Genomic DNA, 23,195 nt, shown 5'->3' on the forward strand with positions numbered 1-23,195 from the left:
TCTTATATGCATGATTTGATATCTTTGCAAGTCTCTTTGAACTATCGATTTGGTTTGGCCAACTAGATTGGTTTTTCTTGCAATGGGAGAAGTGCTTAGCTTTGGGTTCAATCCTGCGGTGCTCGATCCTAGTGACAGAAGGGGAACCGACACGTATTGTATTGTTGCCATCGAGGATAAAAAGATGGGGTTTTCATCATATTGCTTGAGTTAATTTCTCTACATCATGTCATCTTGCTTAAGGCGTTATTCCGTTCTTTATGAACTTAATACTCTAGATGCATGTTGGATAGCGGTCGATGTGTGGAGTAATAGTAGTAGATGCAGAATTGTTTCGGTCTACTTGACACGGACGTGATGCCTATGTTCATGATCATTGCCTTAGATATCGTCATAACTTTGCGCTTTTCTATCAATTGCTCGGCAGTAATTTGTTCACCCACCGTAATAATTTCTATCTTGAGAGAAACCGCTAGTGAAACCTGAAGGAAATATGCCCTAGAGGCAATAATAAAGTTGTTATTTATATTTCCATATATCATGATAAATGTTTGTTATTCATGCTAGAATTGTATTAACCGGAAACTTAGTACATGTGTGAATACATAAACAAATAGAGTGTCCCTAGTATGCCTCTACTAGACTAGCTCGTAAATCAAAGATGGTTAAGTTTCCTAGCCATACACATGTGTTGTCATTTGATGAACGGGATCACTCTGTTTGTTTAGCACTATGATCGTTTAGTTTATTGCTATTGCTTTCTTCATGACTTATACATGTTCCCATGACTATGAGATTATGCAACTCCCGAATACCGGAGGAACACTTAGTGTGCTATCAAACGTCACAACGTAACTGGGTGATTATAAAGATGCTCTACAGGTGTCTCCGATGGTGTTTGTTGAGTTGGCATAGATCGTGATTAGGATTTGTCACTCCGATTACCGGAGAGGTATCTCTGGGCCCTCTCGGTAATGCACATCACTATAAGCCTTGTAAGCAATGTGACTAATGAGTTATTTACAGGATGATGCATTACGGAACGAGTAAAGAGACTTGCCGGTAACGAGATTGAACTAGGTATGGTGATACCGACGATCGAATCTCGGGCAAGTAACATACCGATGACAAATGGAACAACATATGTTTTATGCGGTTTGACCGATAAAGATTTTCATAGAATATGTAGGAGCCAATATGAGCATGCAGGTTCCGCTATTGGTTATTGACCGGAGATGTGTCTCGGTCATGTCTACATAGTTCTCGAACCCGTAGGGTCCGCACGCTTAACGTTCGATGACGATTTGTATTATGAGTTTATGTGATTTGATGACCGAAGGATGTTCGGAGTCCCGGATGAGATCACGGACGTGACGAGGAGTCTCCAAATGGCCGAGACATAAAGATTGATATATTGGACCATGTTATTCAGACTTCGGAAGTGTTCAGGATAGTTTCAGATAAAACCAGAGTGCCGGAGGGTTACCGGAACCCCGCCCCCCCGGGAAGTTATGGGCCTTAGTGTTGGGAATCGTAGCATAATTTAAAATTTTCCTACGCTCACCAAGATGCATCTATGGAGTCTACTAGCAACGAAGGGAAAGGAGTGGATCTACATACCCTTGTAGATCGCGAGCGGAAGCGTTCCAATGAACGTGGATGACGGAGTCGTACTCGCCGTGATCCAAATCACCGATGACCGAGTGCCGAACGGACGGCACCTCCGCGTTCAACACACGTACGGTGCAGCGACGTCTCCTCCTTCTTGATCCAGCAAGGGGGAAGGAGAGGTTGATGGAGATCCAACAGCATGACGGCGTGGTGGTGGATGTAGCGGCTCTCCGGCAGGGCTTCGCAAGCTTCTGCGAGAGAGAGAGAGGTGTTGCAGGGGAGGAGGGAGGCGCCCAAGGCTTAGATTTTGCTGCCCTCCCTTCCCCCCACTATATATAGGGCCAAGGGAGAGGGGGGGGCGCAGCCTTGCCCCTTCCTCCAAGGAAGGGTGCGGCCAGGGGGAGTCCTTCCCCCCCAAGGCACCTCGGAGGTGCCTTCCCCTTTTAGGACTCTCCCTTTTTCTTATCTCTTGCGCATGGGCCTCTTGGGGCTGGTTCCCTTGGCCCATATAGGCCAAGGCGCACCCCTTACAGCCCATGTGGCCCCCCGGGGCTGGTGGACCCCCTTGGTGGACCCCCGGACCCCTTTCGGCACTCCCGGTACAATACCGATAAAGTGCGAAACTTTTCCGGCGACCAAAATAAGACTTCCCATATATAAATCTTTACCTCCGGACCATTCCGGAACCTCTCGTGATGTCCGGGATCTCATCCGGGACTCCGAACAATTTTCGGGTTTCCGCATACATATATCTCTACAACCCTAGCGTCACCGGACCTTAAGTGTGTAGACCCTACGGGTTCGGGAGACATGCAGACATGACCGAGACGCCTCTCCGGTCAATAACCAACAGCGGGATCTGGATACCCATGTTGGCTCCCACATGTTCCACGATGATATCATCGGATGAACCACGGTGTCGAGGATTCAATCAATCCGTATGCAATTCCCTTTGTCAATCGGTATGTTACTTGCCCGAGATTCGATCGTCGGTATCCCAATACCTAGTTCAATCTCGTTACCGGCAAGTCTCTTTACTCGTACCGCAATGCATGATCCCGTGACTAACGCCTTAGTCACATTGAGCTCATTATGATGATGCATTACCGAGTGGGCCCAGAGATACCTCTCCGTTTACACGGAGTGACAAATCCCAGTCTCGATCCGTGCCAACCCAACAGACACTTTCGGAGATACCCGTAATGCACCTTTATAGTCACCCAGTTACGTTGTGACGTTTGGCACACCCAAAGCACTCCTACGGTATCCGGGAGTTGCACGATCTCATGGTCTAAGGAAAAGATACTTGACATTGGAAAAGCTCTAGCAAACGAAACTACACGATCTTTTATGCTATGCTTAAGTTGGGTCTTGTCCATCACATCATTCTCCTAATGATGTGATCCCGTTATCAATGACATCCAATGTCCATAGTCAGGAAACCATGACTATCTGTTGATCAACGAGCTAGTCAACTAGAGGCTTACTAGGGACAGGTTGTGGTCTATGTATTCACACATGTATTACGATTTCCGGACAATACAATTATAGCATGAATAATAGACAATTACCATGAACAAAGAAATATAATAATAACCATTTATTATTGCCTCTAGGGCATATTTCCAACAGTCTCCCACTTGCACTAGAGTCAATAATCTAGTTCACATCACCATGTGATTAACACTCACTGGTCACATCACCATGTGACCAACATCTAAAGAGTTTACTAGAGTCATCAATCTAGTTCACATCATTATGTGATTATCACTCAATGTGTTCTGGTTTGGTCATGTTATGCTTGTGAGAGAGGTTTATTAGTCAACGGGTCTGAACCTTTCAGATCCGTGTGTGCTTTACGAATATCTATGTCATCTTTGTGGATGCTACCACGCGCTACTTGGAGCCATTTCAAGTCATTGCTCTACTATACGAATCCGGTTTACTACTCAGAGTCATCCGGATTAGTGTCAAAGTTCGCATCGACGTAACCCTTTACGACGAACTCCTTTCCACCTCCATAATCGAGAAAAATTCCTTAATCCACTAGGTACTAAGGATAAGTTCGACCGCTGTCATGAGATCCTTTCCGGATCACCATTGTACCCCCCTTGACCAACTCATGGCAAGGCACACTACATGTGCGGTACATAGCATAGCATACTATAGAGCCTACGTCTAAAGCATAGGGGACGACCTTCGTCCTTTCTCTATCTTCTGCTGTGGTCAGGTCTTGAGTCTCACTCAATACTCACACCTTGTAACACAGCCAAGAACTCCTTCTTTGCTGATCTATTTTGAACTCTTTCAAAATCATGTCAAGGTGTGCTGTCTTTTGAAAGTATCATCAGGCGTCTTGATCTATCTCTATGGATCTTGATGCCCAATATGTAAGTAGCTTTATCCAGGTCTTCTTTTGAAAAACTCCTTTCAAACAACCCCTCATGCTTTCCAGAAATTTTACATCATTTCGGATCAACAATATGTCATTCACATATACTTATCAGAAATGTTGTAGCGCTCCCACTCACTTTATTGTAAATACAAGTTTCTAACAAACTTTGTATAAACCCAAAAACTTTGATCACCCCATCAAAGCATATATTCTGACTCCGAGATGCTTGCTCTAATCCATGGAAGGATCGCTGGAGCTAGCATACCTTTTAGCATCCTTAGGATCGATAAAACCTTTCTGATTGTATCACATACAACCTTTCCTTACGAAAACTGGTAAGGAAACTTGTTTTGACATCCATCTGCCAGATTTCATAAATGTAGCTAATGCTAACATGATTCCGACGGACCTAAGCATCGCTACGGATGAGAAAAACTCATCGTAGTCAACTCCTTGAACTTGTGAAAATACTCTTTGCCACAAGTCGAGCTTCATAGACGGTAACATTACCGTCCATGTCCGTCTTCTTCTTAAAGATCCATTTATCTCAATGGCTTGCCGATCATCGGGCAAGCTCACCAAAGTCCATGCTTTGTTCTGATACATGGATTCTATCTCGGATTTCATGGCCTCGAGCCATTCGTCGGAATATGGGCCCACCATCGCTTCTCCATAGCTCGTAGGTTCATTGTTGTCTAGCAACATGACCTCCAAGACAGGATCACGCATTACTCTGAAGTAGTGCGCATCCTCGTCATCCTACGAGGTTTGGTAGTGACTTGATCCGAAGTTTCATGATCACTATCATAAGCTTCCACTTCAATTGGTGTAGGTGCCACAGGAACAACTTCCTGTGCCCTGCTACACACTAGTTGAAGCGACGGTTCAATAACCTTATCAAGTATCCACCATCCTCCCACTCAATTCTTTCGAGAGAAACTTTTCCTCAAGAAAGGACTCGTTTCTAGAAGCAATTACTTTTGCTTCCAGATCTGAAATAGGAGGTATACCCGACTGTTTTTGGGTATTCTATGAAGATGCATTTATCCGCTTTGGGTTCGAGCTTATCACCTGAAACTTTTTCACATAAGCATCGCAGCCCCAAACTTTTAAGAAACGACAACTTAGGTTTCTATAAACGGTGTCGTCTCAACGGAATTGCGTGGTGCCCCTTTTAAAGTGAATGCGGTTGTCTCTAATGCCTAACCCATAAACGATAGTGGTAATCTGATAAGAAACATCATGGTATGCACCATATCCAATAGGGTGCAGTTATGATGTTCGGACACACCATCACACTATGGTGTTCCAGGCGGTATTAATTGTGAAACACTTTCCACAATGTCTCAATTGTGTGCCAAACTCGTAACTCAGATACTCATCTCTATGATCATATCACAGACATTTTATCCTCTTGTCACGATGATCTTCAACTTCACTCTGAAATTACTTGAACATTTCAATAATTCAGACTTGTGTTTCATCAAGTAAATACACTCAGCATCTACTCAAATCATCTGTGAAGTAAGAACACAACGATATCCACTGCATGCCTCAGCACTCATTGGACTGCATACATCAAAATGTATTACTTCCAATAAGTTGCTCTCTTGTTCCATCTTACTGAAAACGAGGCCTTTGAGTCATCTTGCCCATGTGGTATGATTTGCATGTCTCAAGTGATTCAAAATCAAGTGAGTCCAAACGATCCATCTGCATGGAGTTTCTTCATGCATATATACCAATAGACATGGTTCGCATGTCTCAATCTTTTCAAAAACGACTGAGTCCAAAGATCCATCTACATGGAGCTTCTTCATGCGTTCTATACCAATATGACTCAAATTGCAGTGCCACAAGTATGTGGTACTATCATTACTATTTTATATCTTTTGGCACGAACATGTGTATCAATACGATCGAGATTCATTTTAGGTGCAAGACCATTGAAGGTATTATTCAAATAAACAGAGTAACCATTATTCTCCTTAAATGAATAACCGTTTTGCGGTAAACATAATCCAATCATGTTCAACGCAAACACCAAATCTCGATGGTGGAGGGAGCATGCGATGCTTGATCACATCAACCTTGGAAACACTTCCAACACATATCGTCATCTCACCTTTAGCTAGTCTCCATTTATTCCGCAGCTTTTATTTCGAGTTACTAACACTTAGCAACCGAACCAGTATCTAATACCCTGGTGCTGCTAGGAGTACTAGTAAAGTACACATTCGTATAACGTATATCCAATATACTTCTGTCGACCTTGCCTGCCTTCTCATCTACCAAGTATCTAGGGTAGTACTGCTTTAGTGACCGTTCCTCTCATTACAGAAGCACTTAGTCTCGGGTTTGGGTTCAAACTTGGGATTCTTCACTAGAGCAGCAAACGACTTGCTGTTTCATGAAGTATCCCTTTTTCCCTTGCCCTTCTTAAACTAGCGGTTTTACTAACCATCAACAATTGATGCTCCTTCTTGATTTCTACTCTCGCGGTGTCAAACATCGCGGATAGCTCAAGGATCATCATAACCATCCTTGATATGTTATAGTTCATCACGAAGCTCTACTAGCTTGGTGGCAGTGACTATGGAGAACTATCACTATCTCATCTGGGAGATTAACTCCCACTCGATTCAAGCGATTGTGGCACTCAGACAATCTGAGTACACGCTCAACGGTTGAGCTTTTCTCCCTTAGTTTGCAGGCTTAAGAAACTCGTCAGAGGTCTCATACCTCTTGACGTGGGCACTAGTCTGAAAACCCAATTTCAGTCTTCGGAACATCTCACATGTTCTGCGACGTTTCAAAAACGTCTTTGGTGCCACAATTCTAAACCGCACTGAACTATCACGTAGTCATCAAAACGTGTATGTCAGATGTTTCGTAACATCTACAGACGACGCCGAGGTTCAGCACACCGAGCGGTGCATTAAGGACATAAGCCTTCTGTGTAGCAATGAGGACAATCCTCAGTTTACGGACCCAGTCCGCATAATTTCTACTACCAACTTTCAACTAAATTTTCTCTAGGAACATATCTTAACCAGTAGAACTAAAGCGCAAGCTATGACATAATTTGCAAATACCTATTTGACTATGTTCATGATAATGAAGTTCATCTGATTATGAACTCCCACTCAGATAGACATCCCTCTAGTCATCTAAGTGAAACATGATCCGAGTTCAACTAGGCCGTGTCCGATCATCACGTGAGACGGACTAGTCAAGATCGGTGAACATCTCCATGTTGATCGTATCTTCTATACGACTCATGCTCGACCTTTCGGTCCTCCATGTTCCGAGGCCATGTCTGTACATGCTAGGCTCGTCAAGTCAACCTAAGTGTATTGCGTGTGTGCCGAGGCCATGTCTGTACATGCTAGGCTCGTCAACACCCGTTGTATTCGAACGTAAGAATCTATCACACCCGATCATCACGTGGTGCTTCGAAACGACGAACCTTCGCAACGGTGCACAGTTAGGGTGAACACTTTCTTGAAATTATTATAAGGGATCATCCTACTTGCTACCGTCGTTCTAAGCAAATAAGATGCAAAAACATGATAAACATCACATGCAATCAAATAGTGACATGATATGGCCAATATCATCATGCTCCTTTGATCTCCATCTTCGGGGCACCATGATCATCTTTGTCACCGGCATGACACCCTGATCTCCATCATCATGATCTCCATCATTGTGTCTTTATGAAGTCGTCACGCCAACGATTACTTCTACTTCTATGGCTAACGCGTTTAGCAACAAAGTAAAGTAATTTACATGGCGTTATTCAATGACACGCAGGTCATACAAAATAATAAAGACAACTCCTATGGCTCCTGCCGGTTGTCATACTCATCGACATGCAAGTCGTGATTCCTATTACAAGAATATGATCAATCTCATACATCATATATATCATTCATCACATCTTCTGGCCATATCACATCACATAGCACTTGCTGCAAAAACAAGTTAGACGTCCTCTAATTGTTGTTGCAAGTTTTTACGTGGTTTGTAGGTTTCTAGCAAGAACGTTTCTTACCTACGTATGACCACAACGTGATTTGCCAATTTCTATTTACCCTTCATAAGGACCCTTTTCATCGAATCCGTTCCGACTAAAGTAGGAGAGACAGACACCCGCTAGCCACCTTATGCATCTAGTGCATGTCAGTCGGTGGAACCTGTCTCACGTAAGAGTACGTGTAAGGTCGGTCCGGGCCGCTTCATCCTACAATGCCGCCGAAACAAGAAAAGACTAGTAGCGGCAAGAAGAATTGGCAAACTCAACGCCCACAACTGCTTTGTGTTCTACTCGTGCATAGTAACTACGCATAGACCTGGCTCATGATGCCACTGTTGGGAATCGTAGCATAATTTAAAATTTTCCTACGCTCACCAAGATGCATCTATGGAGTCTACTAGCAACGAAGGGAAAGGAGTGGATCTACATACCCTTGTAGATCGCGAGCGGAAGCGTTCCAATGAACGTGGATGACGGAGTCGTACTCGCCGTGATCCAAATCACCGATGACCGAGTGCCGAACGGACGGCACCTCCGCGTTCAACACACGTACGGTGCAGCGACGTCTCCTCCTTCTTGATCCAGCAAGGGGGAAGGAGAGGTTGATGGAGATCCAACAGCATGACGGCGTGGTGGTGGATGTAGCGGCTCTCCGGCAGGGCTTCGCAAGCTTCTGCGAGAGAGAGAGAGGTGTTGCAGGGGAGGAGGGAGGCGCCCAAGGCTTAGATTTTGCTGCCCTCCCTTCCCCCCACTATATATAGGGCCAAGGGAGAGGGGGGGGCGCAGCCTTGCCCCTTCCTCCAAGGAAGGGTGCGGCCAGGGGGAGTCCTTCCCCCCCAAGGCACCTCGGAGGTGCCTTCCCCTTTTAGGACTCTCCCTTTTTCTTATCTCTTGCGCATGGGCCTCTTGGGGCTGGTTCCCTTGGCCCATATAGGCCAAGGCGCACCCCTTACAGCCCATGTGGCCCCCCGGGGCTGGTGGACCCCCTTGGTGGACCCCCGGACCCCTTTCGGCACTCCCGGTACAATACCGATAAAGTGCGAAACTTTTCCGGCGACCAAAATAAGACTTCCCATATATAAATCTTTACCTCCGGACCATTCCGGAACCTCTCGTGATGTCCGGGATCTCATCCGGGACTCCGAACAATTTTCGGGTTTCCGCATACATATATCTCTACAACCCTAGCGTCACCGGACCTTAAGTGTGTAGACCCTACGGGTTCGGGAGACATGCAGACATGACCGAGACGCCTCTCCGGTCAATAACCAACAGCGGGATCTGGATACCCATGTTGGCTCCCACATGTTCCACGATGATATCATCGGATGAACCACGGTGTCGAGGATTCAATCAATCCGTATGCAATTCCCTTTGTCAATCGGTATGTTACTTGCCCGAGATTCGATCGTCGGTATCCCAATACCTAGTTCAATCTCGTTACCGGCAAGTCTCTTTACTCGTACCGCAATGCATGATCCCGTGACTAACGCCTTAGTCACATTGAGCTCATTATGATGATGCATTACCGAGTGGGCCCAGAGATACCTCTCCGTTTACACGGAGTGACAAATCCCAGTCTCGATCCGTGCCAACCCAACAGACACTTTCGGAGATACCCGTAATGCACCTTTATAGTCACCCAGTTACGTTGTGACGTTTGGCACACCCAAAGCACTCCTACGGTATCCGGGAGTTGCACGATCTCATGGTCTAAGGAAAAGATACTTGACATTGGAAAAGCTCTAGCAAACGAAACTACACGATCTTTTATGCTATGCTTAAGTTGGGTCTTGTCCATCACATCATTCTCCTAATGATGTGATCCCGTTATCAATGACATCCAATGTCCATAGTCAGGAAACCATGACTATCTGTTGATCAACGAGCTAGTCAACTAGAGGCTTACTAGGGACAGGTTGTGGTCTATGTATTCACACATGTATTACGATTTCCGTACAATACAATTATAGCATGAATAATAGACAATTACCATGAACAAAGAAATATAATAATAACCATTTATTATTGCCTCTAGGGCATATTTCCAACACTTAGTGGGCCTTAGGGGAGAGAGAGGGCCGCAGCCAAGAGGTGGCGCCCCCCAAGGGGTGTCCGAATAGGACAAGGGGAGGGGGCGCGGCCCCTCTTTCCCTCTCCCTCTCCCTCTCCTTCCTTCTTCTCCTAGTTGGACTAGGAAAGGGGGAACCTACTCCTACTAGGAGTAGGATGCCCCCCTTGGGCGCGCCCCTTGTGGCCGGCTGGCCTCCTCCTCCCCTCCTTTATATACGGGGGAGGGGGCCACCCCATAGACACACGAGTTGATCTTTAGCCGTGTGCGGTGCCCCCCTCCACAGTTTTCCACCTTGGTCATATTGTCGTAGTGCTTAGGCGAAGCCCTGCGTCGGTAACTTCATCATCACCATCACCACGCCGTCGTTGCTATGCTTCTCCTAGATAGATCTTGCGTGATCGTAGGATTTTTTTTTGAAATACTACATTCCCCAACAAAACCTATGGCCCCCAGGTCTATTTTCCATCATACAAGTTTTCGATCTACAATTCTAGGTTCCTATTTACTTTCTTTTGCAATCTTTACTTTTCGTTCTATAAACCAAAAATACCAAAAATACCAAAAATATTACTTTACCCATTATCCATCTCTATCAGATCTCACTTTGCGAATAACCGTGAAGGGATTGACAACCCCTTTGTCCCGTTGGTTGCAAGTTGGTGTTTGTTTGTGCAGGTATTCGGTTGCTTGTTGCATTGTCTCCTACTGGATTGATACCTGGGTTCTCAAAACTGAGGGAAATACTTACGGTACTTTGCTGCATCACCCTTTCCTCTTCAAGGGAAAAACCAACGCAAGCTCAAGAGGTAGCACATTCATTGTCATTTTTTGTTTTGCATGATCATATAGAGCTGACCTAGTATTTGTGGCAAAGCCAGCGTTCATCATTATCATACATGTTACGCCAGATCATTCACATCATGGTAGAGGCATTCATATGCAGTCATTATTTTGTTTCATGTCATGAGTTGTAAGTAATTAAGAGTGTGCCCCTACCTATGGGGTGTTATTAAAAAAAGAGAAAAGAGCCCCAACAAAAGAGAGAAAAAGAGAGAGGATCCTTTTACCACACTCTTGCTTCAAAGTAGCATAATGTATTTCATATAGAGAGTTTTCGTATTATTCATTTTATATGCTAGTGTGACTTTTTACATTATAGAACTTTGTACATTTCAATGACGAGCTTCCTTAAATGCTCGAGTTCTTCATGAGAAAGCAAGTTGGATGCACACCCATTTAGTTGCATTAGGAGAGCTTTCATACACTTATAGCTCTAGTGCATCCGCTGTATGATAATCCCTACTCCTCACATTGATATTGATTGTAAGGCCTCTCCATTGCCTAACGATCAAGCAACATTGATGTAAGATTTTCTTATATATTTTTGTCTTCTCATGAGACCCCCATCATCATTGTCTTTGCCATCCTAAGTGCCAAGATCAAGGCTTGTGAATTGAGCATTAAGAGAAGTGCTAAGTAGTTGAAAAGGGCTCGTCACGGATTCGGTTACTTGACTGAAGCTCTTGGTTGTGTTATGCGAAGATGTTTGAATATGATAAAGCCTCGAGTGATTAGGGGACATGTATATGACATCATGAGTATTATTTTGAATTACATGAAAACATTAATCCATGAAAAGCAATAGTAATTTTGTTTACATATTTTGATGTTACTTGCTTGTAATCAATTATAAGATTATTACTTTGAATCACTTTTGTCCTAAGTTCACACCATTGTTATATCATTTTATCAAGATCATGCCAGATAGAGTTCAACTTTAAAAACTATCTTTGTTTATCATTTACCTACTCGAGAACGAGTAGGAATTAAGCTTGGGTATGCTAATAGTCTCAAACATATCTACAATTTTTATTGTTTCATGCTATTATATTATTATTTTTATATACTTTAATAGAAATTTGTATTATTTTTATGGACTAACCTATTAATTTAGTGCTCAATGCGAGTTCTTGATTACTGCTCATGGTTGATCAACCTGTAACTTTTGTACTCCCTCTAGATCAATACAATCAAAGTAGGACGGAGGGTATTATCTCTTCAAGAGAGCCTGAACCTGGGCAAATCATGTGTCCCTATTACCATCATGCCAAGGCTACCAGCTCGGGACCCCCTACCCGAGATCTGCTAGTTCCGACTCCATCAGCGAGATTTCGTGTCCGGTGCATCAGATTTATGCAAGGGTTCGACGACGACGACTGCAGCTGCAGGGCGTTGGCCCTTAAGGGCATGTGCACGAAGACTTCCCAACAATGATCAACAAGGTCAGGCCGGCTCCGATAGGGGAGCGGCTATAGCGGCGCGTTCTTGCGGCAATAGTGGTTGTTCGGTGGTCTCAGAATCTGAATGTAATTTTAGTAGGCAGCTGCTACAGATCATCCGGTTGAATAGAAGGAAACTTAAGCCGCCCCCACGGTCGTTATATGCGCCCATCACAACAGTCGCTTGGTCCTTGCAACTCCCACATCGCTCGCTGATATGTCCATTTTGCATCATGTTTTCCTATTGTTATTCATTATGTTTTGGGTGGTTATTTCACTTTATGATGCAACTCTAATGCCTTTTCTCTCTTATTTTGCAAGGTACACATGAAGGGGGAGGTTGCCTGCATTTGGAATTCTGGACCTGAAAAGGCTACAGCAGAGTTAGATATTCTCCGCAACTTCAAATGACCTAAAAAATTACGAAGAATTATTCTGGAATATATAAAAAATATTGGCGAAAGAATTACCAGAAGGAGGGCCACCAGGGAGCGACGAGCTCAGGGGGCGCGCCCTATGAGCTCGTCGTCCCCCAGCAGGCCTTCGGTGCCCATCTTCTGCTATATGAGGCTATTTGGCCTGAAAAAAATAAGAAGAAGACTTTCGGGACGAAGCACCGCCGTCTCGAGGCGGAACCTGGGCAGGAGCACTTTTGCTCTCCGGCGGAGCGATTCCACAGGGATACTTCCCTCTGGGAGGGGGAAATTGAAGCCATCGACATCACCAACGATCCTCTCATCATGGGAGGACCAATCTTCGCCAACATCTCCACCAACACCATCTCATATCAAACCCTGGTTCATCTCTTGTATTCAATCTTTGTCCCAAAACCTCATATTGGTACTTGTGGGTTGCTAGTAGTGTTGATTACATCTTGTAGTTGATGCTAGTTGGTTTATTTGGCGGCAGATTAAATGTTCAGATCCTTACGCATATTCGATACCCCTATGATCTTGATCATGAATATGATTTGTGAGTAGTTACTTTTGCTCTTGGGGACATGGGAGTAGTTTTGTTATAAGTAATCATGTGAAGTTGGTATTCGTCCAATATTTTGATGATATGTATGTTGTTCTTCCATTATTGGTATCATGTGAACGTCGACTATATGACACTTCGCCATATTTGGGCCGAAGAAAAGGCATTGTGGAGTAATAAGTAGATGATTTGTTGCTAGAGTAACAGAAGTTTAAACCTTAGTTTATGTGTTATTTCGTAAGGGGCTGATTTAGATCCATATGTTTCATGCTATGGTTAGATTTATCTTAATTCTTCTTTCGTAGTTGCGGACGCTTGCGAGAGGGGGTAATCAAAGAGGGTTGCTTGTTCAAGTAAGAACAACACCCTAGCACCGGTCCATCCACATATCAAATTATCAAAATAGCGAACGCGAATCAATTAAACATGATGAACGTGACTAGAAGACAATTCCCATGCGTCCTCGAAAACGCTTTGCTTACTATAAGGGAATGTTCTGGCTTGCCCATTTGCTATAAAAATGATTGGGACACCTTGCTGCACTTTGCCACCGTTGCTACTTGTTACTTGTTATGAATTATTTTGCTACAAAACTATCTATCACTGCTATTTTCAGTACCTGCAGAAAATACCTTATTGAAAACCACTTGTCATTTCTTCTGCTCCTGTTGGATTCAACACTCTTACTTATCGAAAGGACTACAATTGATCCCCTATACTTGTGGGTCATCACTCACCCGCACTTCGTAGCACAAGCCTCCCCCTCTCAAGCATCGCTCCCTTCGCATCGGGCAGTCGGTCATCGCTTGCCCCCAACCGCGTCCTCTGTTGGCCGTCGCTTGCTGGTGATGATGCAAAGCAACAAGCATCCCATCTCCTGTGTGTTGCAACGGGCCGACGCCGCTCATGGCCGACGCCAACAAAGTTCTTCATTGCAACACCGACAAACCACCGCCTAGAACTTCATCGCAGCACCGGGACGCCGCCGGCAACCGCTCCATTGCAACGCTAGGAGTCACCGGGAGCGATCCATTGCAGCACTGGGACACCGGTGTCCACTCCATTGCAACGCCATGAGCCGACGCCAATCGCTCCATTGCAGCATCAATAGTAGCTGGTGAGCGCTCCATTGCAGCGTGGGAGTCGACGGGAGCGCTTCATTGCAACGCCGGGAGTTGACACCCAGCGCTCCATTCAGGCCCGTCGACAAGGGTGTGCGAGCGGTGCGATCGGTCCCCAAAATTGCAGGGCCCCGATCGAGGGAAAACCATGTAACGGCCGTTTGCTGCGTTTTTTTGCTTGCTCGCTCGATCCGATTTAATCGGAACAAACCTCGCACGTTACGGTGTGCTAGCTGATACCCAGCCAACAGGCCCTCAGTTGGCCCAGTATTTATTTATTTTATCCACTCCCCCCCTTTCGGCTTGTTTGTAAAGAACAAGTAGAAACAAGGCAGGCTAGTTACGCTAATGGGCCTAATCGCTATGGCCGCGAGTGCTAGGTTCTTTAATGGAGCAGCCTCTGACCACATTGTCTCAAAAAAAAAATGCAGCCTCTGACCACAAGAATATTTTCCAAGCTAAGTCGTAGCCATAAGCCTCGGATCAAAATGGATGAACGAAAAACAAGTTAAGCAGGGGCATTTAGTTTTAATCAAAATTAATAGGATTATTACACTAGTCGCAAGCTAATTTCCAATCGTACTACTAATTCTTCGTTGTGTGCTCATCTGCTACACTATTTCATTCTAAGAAAGACTCAATGGATTTTTATTTTGCCAGAATAGAGTCAATGGATTTAAAGAGATTTCGTTTTAAGAAATACTTACTCCATCCAGAATTATTTGTGGTGGAAAGAAATGTATCTAGACATTTGTTATTTCTAGATATATTCAGTTTTATCATTTCTACAACAAGTAATTCCGGACGGAGGGAGTACTAGACAGACGATGCTTTTCGGTACAATATGTGGGCAGTTTACAGTTTTATTACAATTCACAAAAGGGAAGTTTATTGTTTCAATACTACGTTTACTCGTTAGCATTACTATATAATATATTTTCAACTATTGTATGAAATAACACATATTCGAAGCTATATATTAAGTGAAAATATGTCTAATTATATTAGTAAGACAATTTTTTGCTAAATTTTGGGCCCCATTTCGCATTCCGCACCAGGGCCCCGAATTCTTGGAGACGGCCCTGGCTCCATTGCAGTGCCCGGAGCCACATCCCAACTGCGCAAGCCGCTGGCGCGCGCTGCATCCTCGATGGTTGCCCCCCTTACAACATCTGCATCGCCTTCGGAGATCGTCATTGCCGCGTGCAGTAACTGTGGCGAGCGGTGGCTGTCCTTTTGCAGCAGCGGGCAGGAGCAACGGCTGCAGAAAAAAACGATGGCGTTCCTCCCGACAGTGCACACAAATGGACGGTGCATGGACGTGGATCCTAGCAGCATTTGCATGCATGTGAATGTTGCGTGCCATAACTATGATAGGTGCACTGTCAGGGTTATCCGTATAATCCGTCGTGTCCATCCGCGGCCAAACAAATCAAGCGGTTTGCATAGTAAAGATCATTAATGGATTGACAAATCAATCGAGCCATCTATTCCAAACAGCATGATTTTTGCACGACCCACCCGGTGATTCTCAGCCTGTCTCGTGCGAGACACATAAACAACAAGGCATACACAAAAGTAGGCTGGAAGTGGAAGGCATGGGCAAACACAGAATAGGTCCGAAGGCGACGGTGCATGGACCGAATTCCTGCATGGGCACGTGGATCCGGCATCATGTGTACGCTTATTCCAGCAGCATTTGCATGCATGTCAATGTTGCGTCCCATAACTACGGTAGGTGCACTGCGAGGGGTTATCCGTACGAGCAGCCGATCCTGGCCCTCCGTTGCCAAATCAGACGGCTCGGAGAGGATAGGACCAGGGCAATTCATCATCATTGGACTAATAACGATTCGATCGAACCATCCGTTCCAAACAGTACGATTTTCGCACCATCCATAAGAACAGAGCTGTGCAAAATGGTGTTAAAAAAGAGCTTAAAAAATGTTTAGCACATAACAGGGCCTCAGCGCGTAACGTAACCTCCTTTCGATGATGCTGCAGGCGATAAAGCGTGCGTGGACGGAGCCCATGGACCGGGGGCCTCACCCGCAGGCAGGAGGCGCACAAAGCGCGCGGCGTCACCGAACGAACGGACGAACTTGGGGCACGGTCCACGACCACGACAGGGACCACCACCCGGTGATGAGATACGTGCCTGTCAACCAACTCCAACTCACTCGGCCCTCACTGACACGCCGGCCCCACGAGCAACCAGGAAACAAACACGCGACGGAAAAAGACTCTGCCTCTGGCTCTCTGCCCAGCGCCCACCGCCAAGGCCGGCCGAGCGGTGCCATGCCAGGGTTTCGAAGCCGTCCGGTCCCCGGGCCCACGCGCCAGACAGCCAGCCAGAAACGCAGCCCCCCTCCCCGTGCTCGCGCTCACCACTGGTACTGCTCGCCACGGCAATTAGTGCCAACAAAACATCTTCCAGAAATGAAAAAAGAAGAAAAATTTCCATGCACAGAAGAAGCATTGAGACCGCAACAGAGATCGATGTTAACGATTGTACTGACTGGACCATCGAGGTGTACACCACATTGCGTCCTCCCAATCCGCTGATGATACTACGAGCCACAACCCCACTGCTGGAGAATCACTCACTGACGCTGCTTAGAGTACTACTGCTACAACTACTAGTTGAATGCTGCTGGGATTCATATCAATCAGCCCGACCCTATATGACCAATTACTGGATGGATTATGTAGAGCTCACAATGGCGGCAACCAATTGATTGTGAATGAATTGTGATCGGCGAATTCACTCTGCTTTGCTTTGCTTACTGTTGGGTTGGGCGGGAGCGGGTCAGCGATCGTCCGGCACCCGGTAGAACTCGGCGGTGATCTCCGATAGCCACGCGCCGGGGAGCAGCATCTGGGGACGGGGAGTTTCACGGAATTACAAACGGGTCCCTCGGGGAGGAGTGGCAGGGGCTGGAATGTAATGTAGGGGAGGAGCAGAGGAGGCACGGGAGGGAAGGGACGAACTTACATCGAGCTGCTTCTGCACGGCGCGGGGCCGGCGGCGCCGGGGGCGGCGGCGCGGGCGCGCGCCGGTGAGCGCGTACACGTCCTCCTCGATCTCCTCGGCGGAGAGCGTCGCGGAGAACCGCGCCCGGCCGAGCGCGTCGGCGCGGACCAGCCTCCGCTCGCGCTCCGACGCCTGGGGCGAGGCGCTCGCGGCGGGCGCCGGGGACGGCGGCATCAGGGCGCGGCGGCGTCGTCGGGTGCGCGCCTTCGACGGCCGCGGAGAGGCCGCCTCGCCGGCCCCCGGGGACTCGTCGTCGTCCGCGGCGCTGCCGCCGCCGCCGGGCGCCGCCGCCGCCGCCTCGCGGAGGCCGAGGAGGAGCCTCTCGCTGACCTCGTCGAGCTGCTGCGAGGAGGACCGCCTGGCCGGGGCGATGGCGTCGCCGGCGCGGTTGACGGGGGCGCAGCGCAGCATCCGGTGGCTCCCCCACGTCTTGAGCGTCGACGGGAGCGACGACAGGGCCCCGCGGCGCGCGCTCGACGGCGTCATCACCGTCTCCGCGTCCGCGCCGCCCGCCTCCCCGGCGCCGCCTTCCGCGGTGGGATCCGACGGCAGAGCCGCGAGCGGCGGCTCCGCCGAGATCACCATGGCCGGGGGCGACGTCGCGCCCGCAACCCTAGCCCCCGCAGCCGCTCAGGCCCTGGCGGCTGCGGCGGCGGCGGCGGCGTGATGGGTAGGGCGTGGACGTGGTGAGGAGGAGAGGAGAGGAGAGCGAGATGGACGAGGAGGAGGGGTGGTTTGCCTGCGGCGATGGAAGCGTGGGCGAAAGGAAAAATAGATGGAATAGTAGGCGTCGGGGATGAATAAGTATCGGGGGCCGCGTGTGCGCGCGTGAGTCCAGCGGGGGGCTATTATGGGGTTTTCGCCTCTGATTTAGTACTATGTTTTTCTTTGTGGATTATAATGGAATGGTGCGTGTTTTGCCGTTTGATGTGGACTGGTGTGTACACTCCATTTCTCTTCGAATTTCTCATTCCATTTTTTTAAATCATTCCGTTTCATTGTATATGGATCGCCATTTTTCTTTGAGAAATGTTTCAGCATATCTGATTACATTCTTTTTTTCTTCATATAATGCAATGTTCATCTACACATTAGAAACTTTGTTCAACAAGCAAATCACTGAATTTCTACAGGCAACATACATTTCGCTAGTCAAGCTGATGACCTAAAAAACCATGCCCTCTTTACAAACCCGGATAGAGGCAGTACCTCTGTTCGTAAATGCATATTGTCATAGCACTAAAACTTGCGTCATTTTTTATTATTTAAACATTTAAAACAATTCAGTAGCGAGGTTGGCACAAATATCTTTACATTTTCATGAAAAATAGTATTGGAATCTGCCTTTTGTGTTTTATTACTAACTCTTTGAACTCATTCAATGATAAATTCCATTAGACCCTTTAGTACTAAAGCAATAACAATTAATATGGATCGGAGAGAGTATATACTATTTAGAGGCATCTTATGTTTCGCAAATCAATTTGATGACTAAAATGCCATCGTCGCTTCACAAATCTGGATAGAGGTAGTAGCAATGTGTTCATAAATACATGTTATCATATCACTCATTTTGATTACTTCAACATTTAAAACATTTCACATTGTAACATAAAACTAATATATTTTTAATTTTCATGAAAAATGGTATTGTAATATATTTTGTGTTTGCTAACCAACTTTTTAAAAAAATACTAACATAATATTTCCTTCTTTCCTTGTAAGAGGGTGCATAAAAATCACCAGCTTTCAATAAAAAAGTGCATGGTTAACTATGATTAACTGACAATCTATATTTATAACTTTTTTTAGGATACATTACTACGAGCTTTCATTGGATCATCCACCAGTCCTTCACCCGTCATCGTATGACCTTCCCTTCGAGCAATGACGCGTCTCTACCACGCTTCTGTCCGCACAGCCGTTTTCGGTTCCAAGTTTAGAACATAAGAGGTTAAATAGGAAGTTGGTATTCGTATCTGAGATGTGCAACATATTATACAAGACATATTGATGAAAAATTATGTCATGTATAAGACACCTCGACACTGGATTTTGGGCTCATTTGATGAGAGGGGCTTCTAAACTAATGGCAATCGGGATCAGAAGGGATTCGGTGATCGCCTCCCCTCCATCCAATTTCCTCAGTTTTTCCTTCCACCCCAAACCCCTCACATCCCTAATCCCTTTTCTACAAAGAATTTACTTGGTAGACCTGGTTAGATGCATGGTAAAACTCATATCATTCTAGAATTAGATAATAAAAATCCATTTGCTTTCAGTAATCAAGAGACTTCCTGGTCTGAAAACTTTCAGTAGGCCTTAGAACATCCAGGCAGAAGACTGTGGTGTTGGTATCATCATATTGACTTACCCTAGCTTATAAATGTGGTTGAGGAAGAACAATTGGCATGGTGCTTTTGTAGAAGACTATCCAAATATGAACCGTTCGTGGATTCTCTCATCAAATTGACGGAGTGAGGAGAGTGATGGATATAATAGCGTATGTTGATGATAATGGTATGCTTTTCTTACGTGTGGATGTTGGCCTCTACGTTGTTCAACTTGAGTCAATCAATCCATGATCAGTGCTGAGATTTCACAGGCCCTGGGAGAAACTAAAATTGAGGCCCTTCATGGAGCTCTTTATTTTGAAATTTCTGAAAAATACATTCTGAAGTTTCAAAAAATCTAAAAAAACACACACGTTCATACAGATGTATAATACATATGCGTAAAATTTAAAGATGGTATACATTATGGTGAGAGCTACATAAAAAGACAAAATCATATTTGAAAATGATGAAGAGTATGTGTACTGTTCACTATTAAAAATGCATGATTTTTTCTTTTTTGGGTAGGTCTCGCCATAATTTATTTCATCATCAAAATTTACACACATGTAAAACACATCCATAGAAACATGTATGGTTTTTTCAAGAAACGTCTGAAAAAATTCAAAACGTGATTTTGAATTTATAGAAAAAGAGCTCCATGGAGTTCATCCTCCAAAATGCCCTACTCCCTTTATATGCTTATCTAAAATGTATATGGATTGTATGCATATAAAAATAATTAGTCCCACACCCAAAATGCAAGACATGCTTGATTTTCCATGGTATTCAATGCATAATTTGATTGTTAGTACATACCGTTCTATATGGATTGTACATTTGTGAATTATACTAGAAGCCAGTGTGTTGCAATGGGAGATAAATATTCCACTAGATTAGTTAGCGAATTACCTACTCATATTAGTGTGATTGTGTAAAAAAAGAATTTTATTTTGTAAGCATTTGTTTGATTAAAAAAATGGTAAGTCGATAAGATGGGACAGTGGTTTTCAGGAAAACCCGGTTGAAACCCCCGAGAGATTGGAGTATAAAAATTATGATAGAGAGAGACCGTGGGGGGGGGGGGGGGGGGGTACATAAAGTTGGATGAAATACAAGCAGTCGACAGAAGCTTACATTCTTCTTGAGTAGGACTAAAAATTAAGTCATCGATCTTGCATCAAGACACCCCTTGTTATGTGCACATCTAACTTTGGGACAAAACTGACCCTTCCATCTTGCATCAAGATACCCCTTGTGTTATGCATATATAACTTTAAGAAACATTTGAGCTTTCTATCTTCAGAAATAAATTACATTTGATAAACGATTATCGATAATCATTTATTAGCTTATCAAATAACCCAAATTTTTATTTGGCATGGTACTAAATGGTACAATTGATGCATTTTTCAGGGAGATCCGATGGAAAGAACCTGAGATGTTGATGGGGGGATAAGAAACAAAAGAAAACCAGGAAAGGGAAACATACTTAAAGTTGGACGAAGTAGCAGCAGAAGACATACCTTTATGTTCTTTTAAAGTAGGAGTGATAAGCACGATAGAAGATTGTTGTATTTTCTTGCAAAATATCTCTATAACATAATACAACTTCGGATTTAATGTGTTTATTATAAGTGAAGTCTTACTCAAAATGTACATGTACATCAAAGACGGTAGTTTGCTTTACATTTTGCATGAAGGGGGGAATACACAATCCTCGGATAAAAAGGAGTTAATTGCATATAAGTACCACACCTCGGCCTAGGTTAATAAATTGGAAGCATTTTTTTATACGAACCGGTACCTTTTTTTAATCCGGTTGTAATGGCCAGAACTTGTCCCTAATTAAAAATTGAATTAATTAAATTGAACATTTATTTTCACCATCTTGTTAAATGGTGAATGAATAAACCCCTTCTCTTTTCACGTTGTTCTGGATCAAGACTTAAACCCGAACCATTGGGCACAACCTCGTTGTGATATTTGGGAGGCACCCAACTTATTTCGCAACATTTGCACATGCCTAGCTATGACGTGTATGCAACCCCCCCCCCCCACACCCCTATAAAATTAATGAAGATATTTTGTAAGGGGTTTCTATTTTCATGCCCTTTGTTCTTTAGTTGTGCTCAGTTTTGCCAAACCCTCTAACTTGTGCTCACTTTTGCCCTGCTCTGTCTAGTTGAACCTCATATATGGCCAAATGCAGAATTTCCGTTGGGTCAACCTCTTTGACCATTACATACATGAGTGTGAGAATACGACATGTGGGCCAGTGTAAAGTACGTCCACGTCAGCCAGTCGGCGGTTAGTCGCCGATGCCTAGCACGGCAGTGCGTCATTGCTTGTCTGGCCGATTCCAGCGATGGATGGATGCTGTCTTGGCCTCTAACGGTAGCTGGTGGTCGTGCGCGTCGACGGGCGGCATCAGGGTGGCCGGGGGTGGACGGAAAAGAAAGCAGTGGGTGAGTACCATCATGGCCGGAGTTCGGTGTATGTAGGCAACAAAGCTACAACATGGATTCGAACGATTTTTTGTGCTGGTACTGTTCTATGTCTTCTGGTTGTGCAGTTTGACACAGGCACATGACCAAATGGTCACCAGAGCGTCTTCATGAGCTCATGCCGGATTAGCAAAGGGAGGTCGCGATTAAATGGCACGACGGCATGAAAACATTGACAACGAGAGCGAGAATAGCTGTGGAGCTCACGTTAAGGTTGTGGAGCACATTAACTAGGTCGGGGATGGGCTGTAGGCGATGAATCGACAACTGCATCCTAGGTTGCACATAGCGAAGAAGGCAACGATGGTGGCGATTCATGGTGTACGGTCTAGCGATCTCCGTCGTATAGGTTAACAGTGGCAAAGTGTAGCTAAAGGACATGGTGGTGAAGCGAGAAGAGCACAGTGGCTACGTTGGTTGACGTCGGCGCGACCATGACGTTCTCGGTCATGGCTGGAGAGTGATACGTCTCCAACGTATCTATAATTTTTTATTGTTCCATGCTATTATATTATCTGTTTTGGATGTTTAAAGGCATTTATATGCTATTTTATATTATATTTGGGACTAACCTATTAATCTAGAGCCCAGTGCCAGTTTCTGTTTTTTTGTGCCTGTTTTAGAGTTTCGCAGAAAAGGAATACCAAACGGAGTCCAAGCGGAATGAAACTTTTGCGATGATCTTTCTTGGACCAGAAGCAACCAGGAGACTTGGAGATGAAGTCGGAGACGCAACGAGGCGGCCACGAGGGTGGAGGGCGCGCCTAGGAGGGTAGGGCGCGCCCCCTGCCTCGTGGGCCCCTCATGCGTCTCCTAACCTAGTT

General features: G+C 45.3%; 1 protein-coding gene across 1 annotated transcript; it reads right to left on the reverse strand.

The window, feature by feature from the left end:
- Positions 1–16,975: 16,975 nt before the first annotated feature.
- Positions 16,976–18,578, reverse strand: LOC109777546 (uncharacterized). Its single transcript, XM_020336168.4, has 2 exons — positions 17,493–18,578; positions 16,976–17,375 (listed from the first exon to the last, which is right to left on the reverse strand). The coding sequence occupies exons 1-2, from the start codon at positions 18,114–18,116 to the stop codon at positions 17,307–17,309; spliced, it is 693 nt and encodes a 230-aa protein (XP_020191757.1). The 5' UTR covers positions 18,117–18,578; the 3' UTR covers positions 16,976–17,306.
- Between the last annotated feature and the right edge of the window lie 4,617 nt (positions 18,579–23,195).

This window comes from Aegilops tauschii, chromosome 3 (assembly GCF_002575655.3).
Source record: "Aegilops tauschii subsp. strangulata cultivar AL8/78 chromosome 3, Aet v6.0, whole genome shotgun sequence".
In the NCBI taxonomy this organism is placed as follows: Eukaryota; Viridiplantae; Streptophyta; class Magnoliopsida; order Poales; family Poaceae; genus Aegilops; species Aegilops tauschii.

Excerpts from the sequence above, each read along its gene's own strand:
- LOC109777546 (XM_020336168.4), bottom strand. The coding sequence starts at position 18,116 with ATGGTGATCTCGGCGGAGCCGCCGCTCGCGGCTCTGCCGTCGGATCCC. Across the intron at positions 17,376-17,492 it reads CCGTGCAGAAGCAGCTCGAT|ATGCTGCTCCCCGGCGCGTG; the intron begins GTAAGTTCGTCC and ends CCCCGTCCCCAG.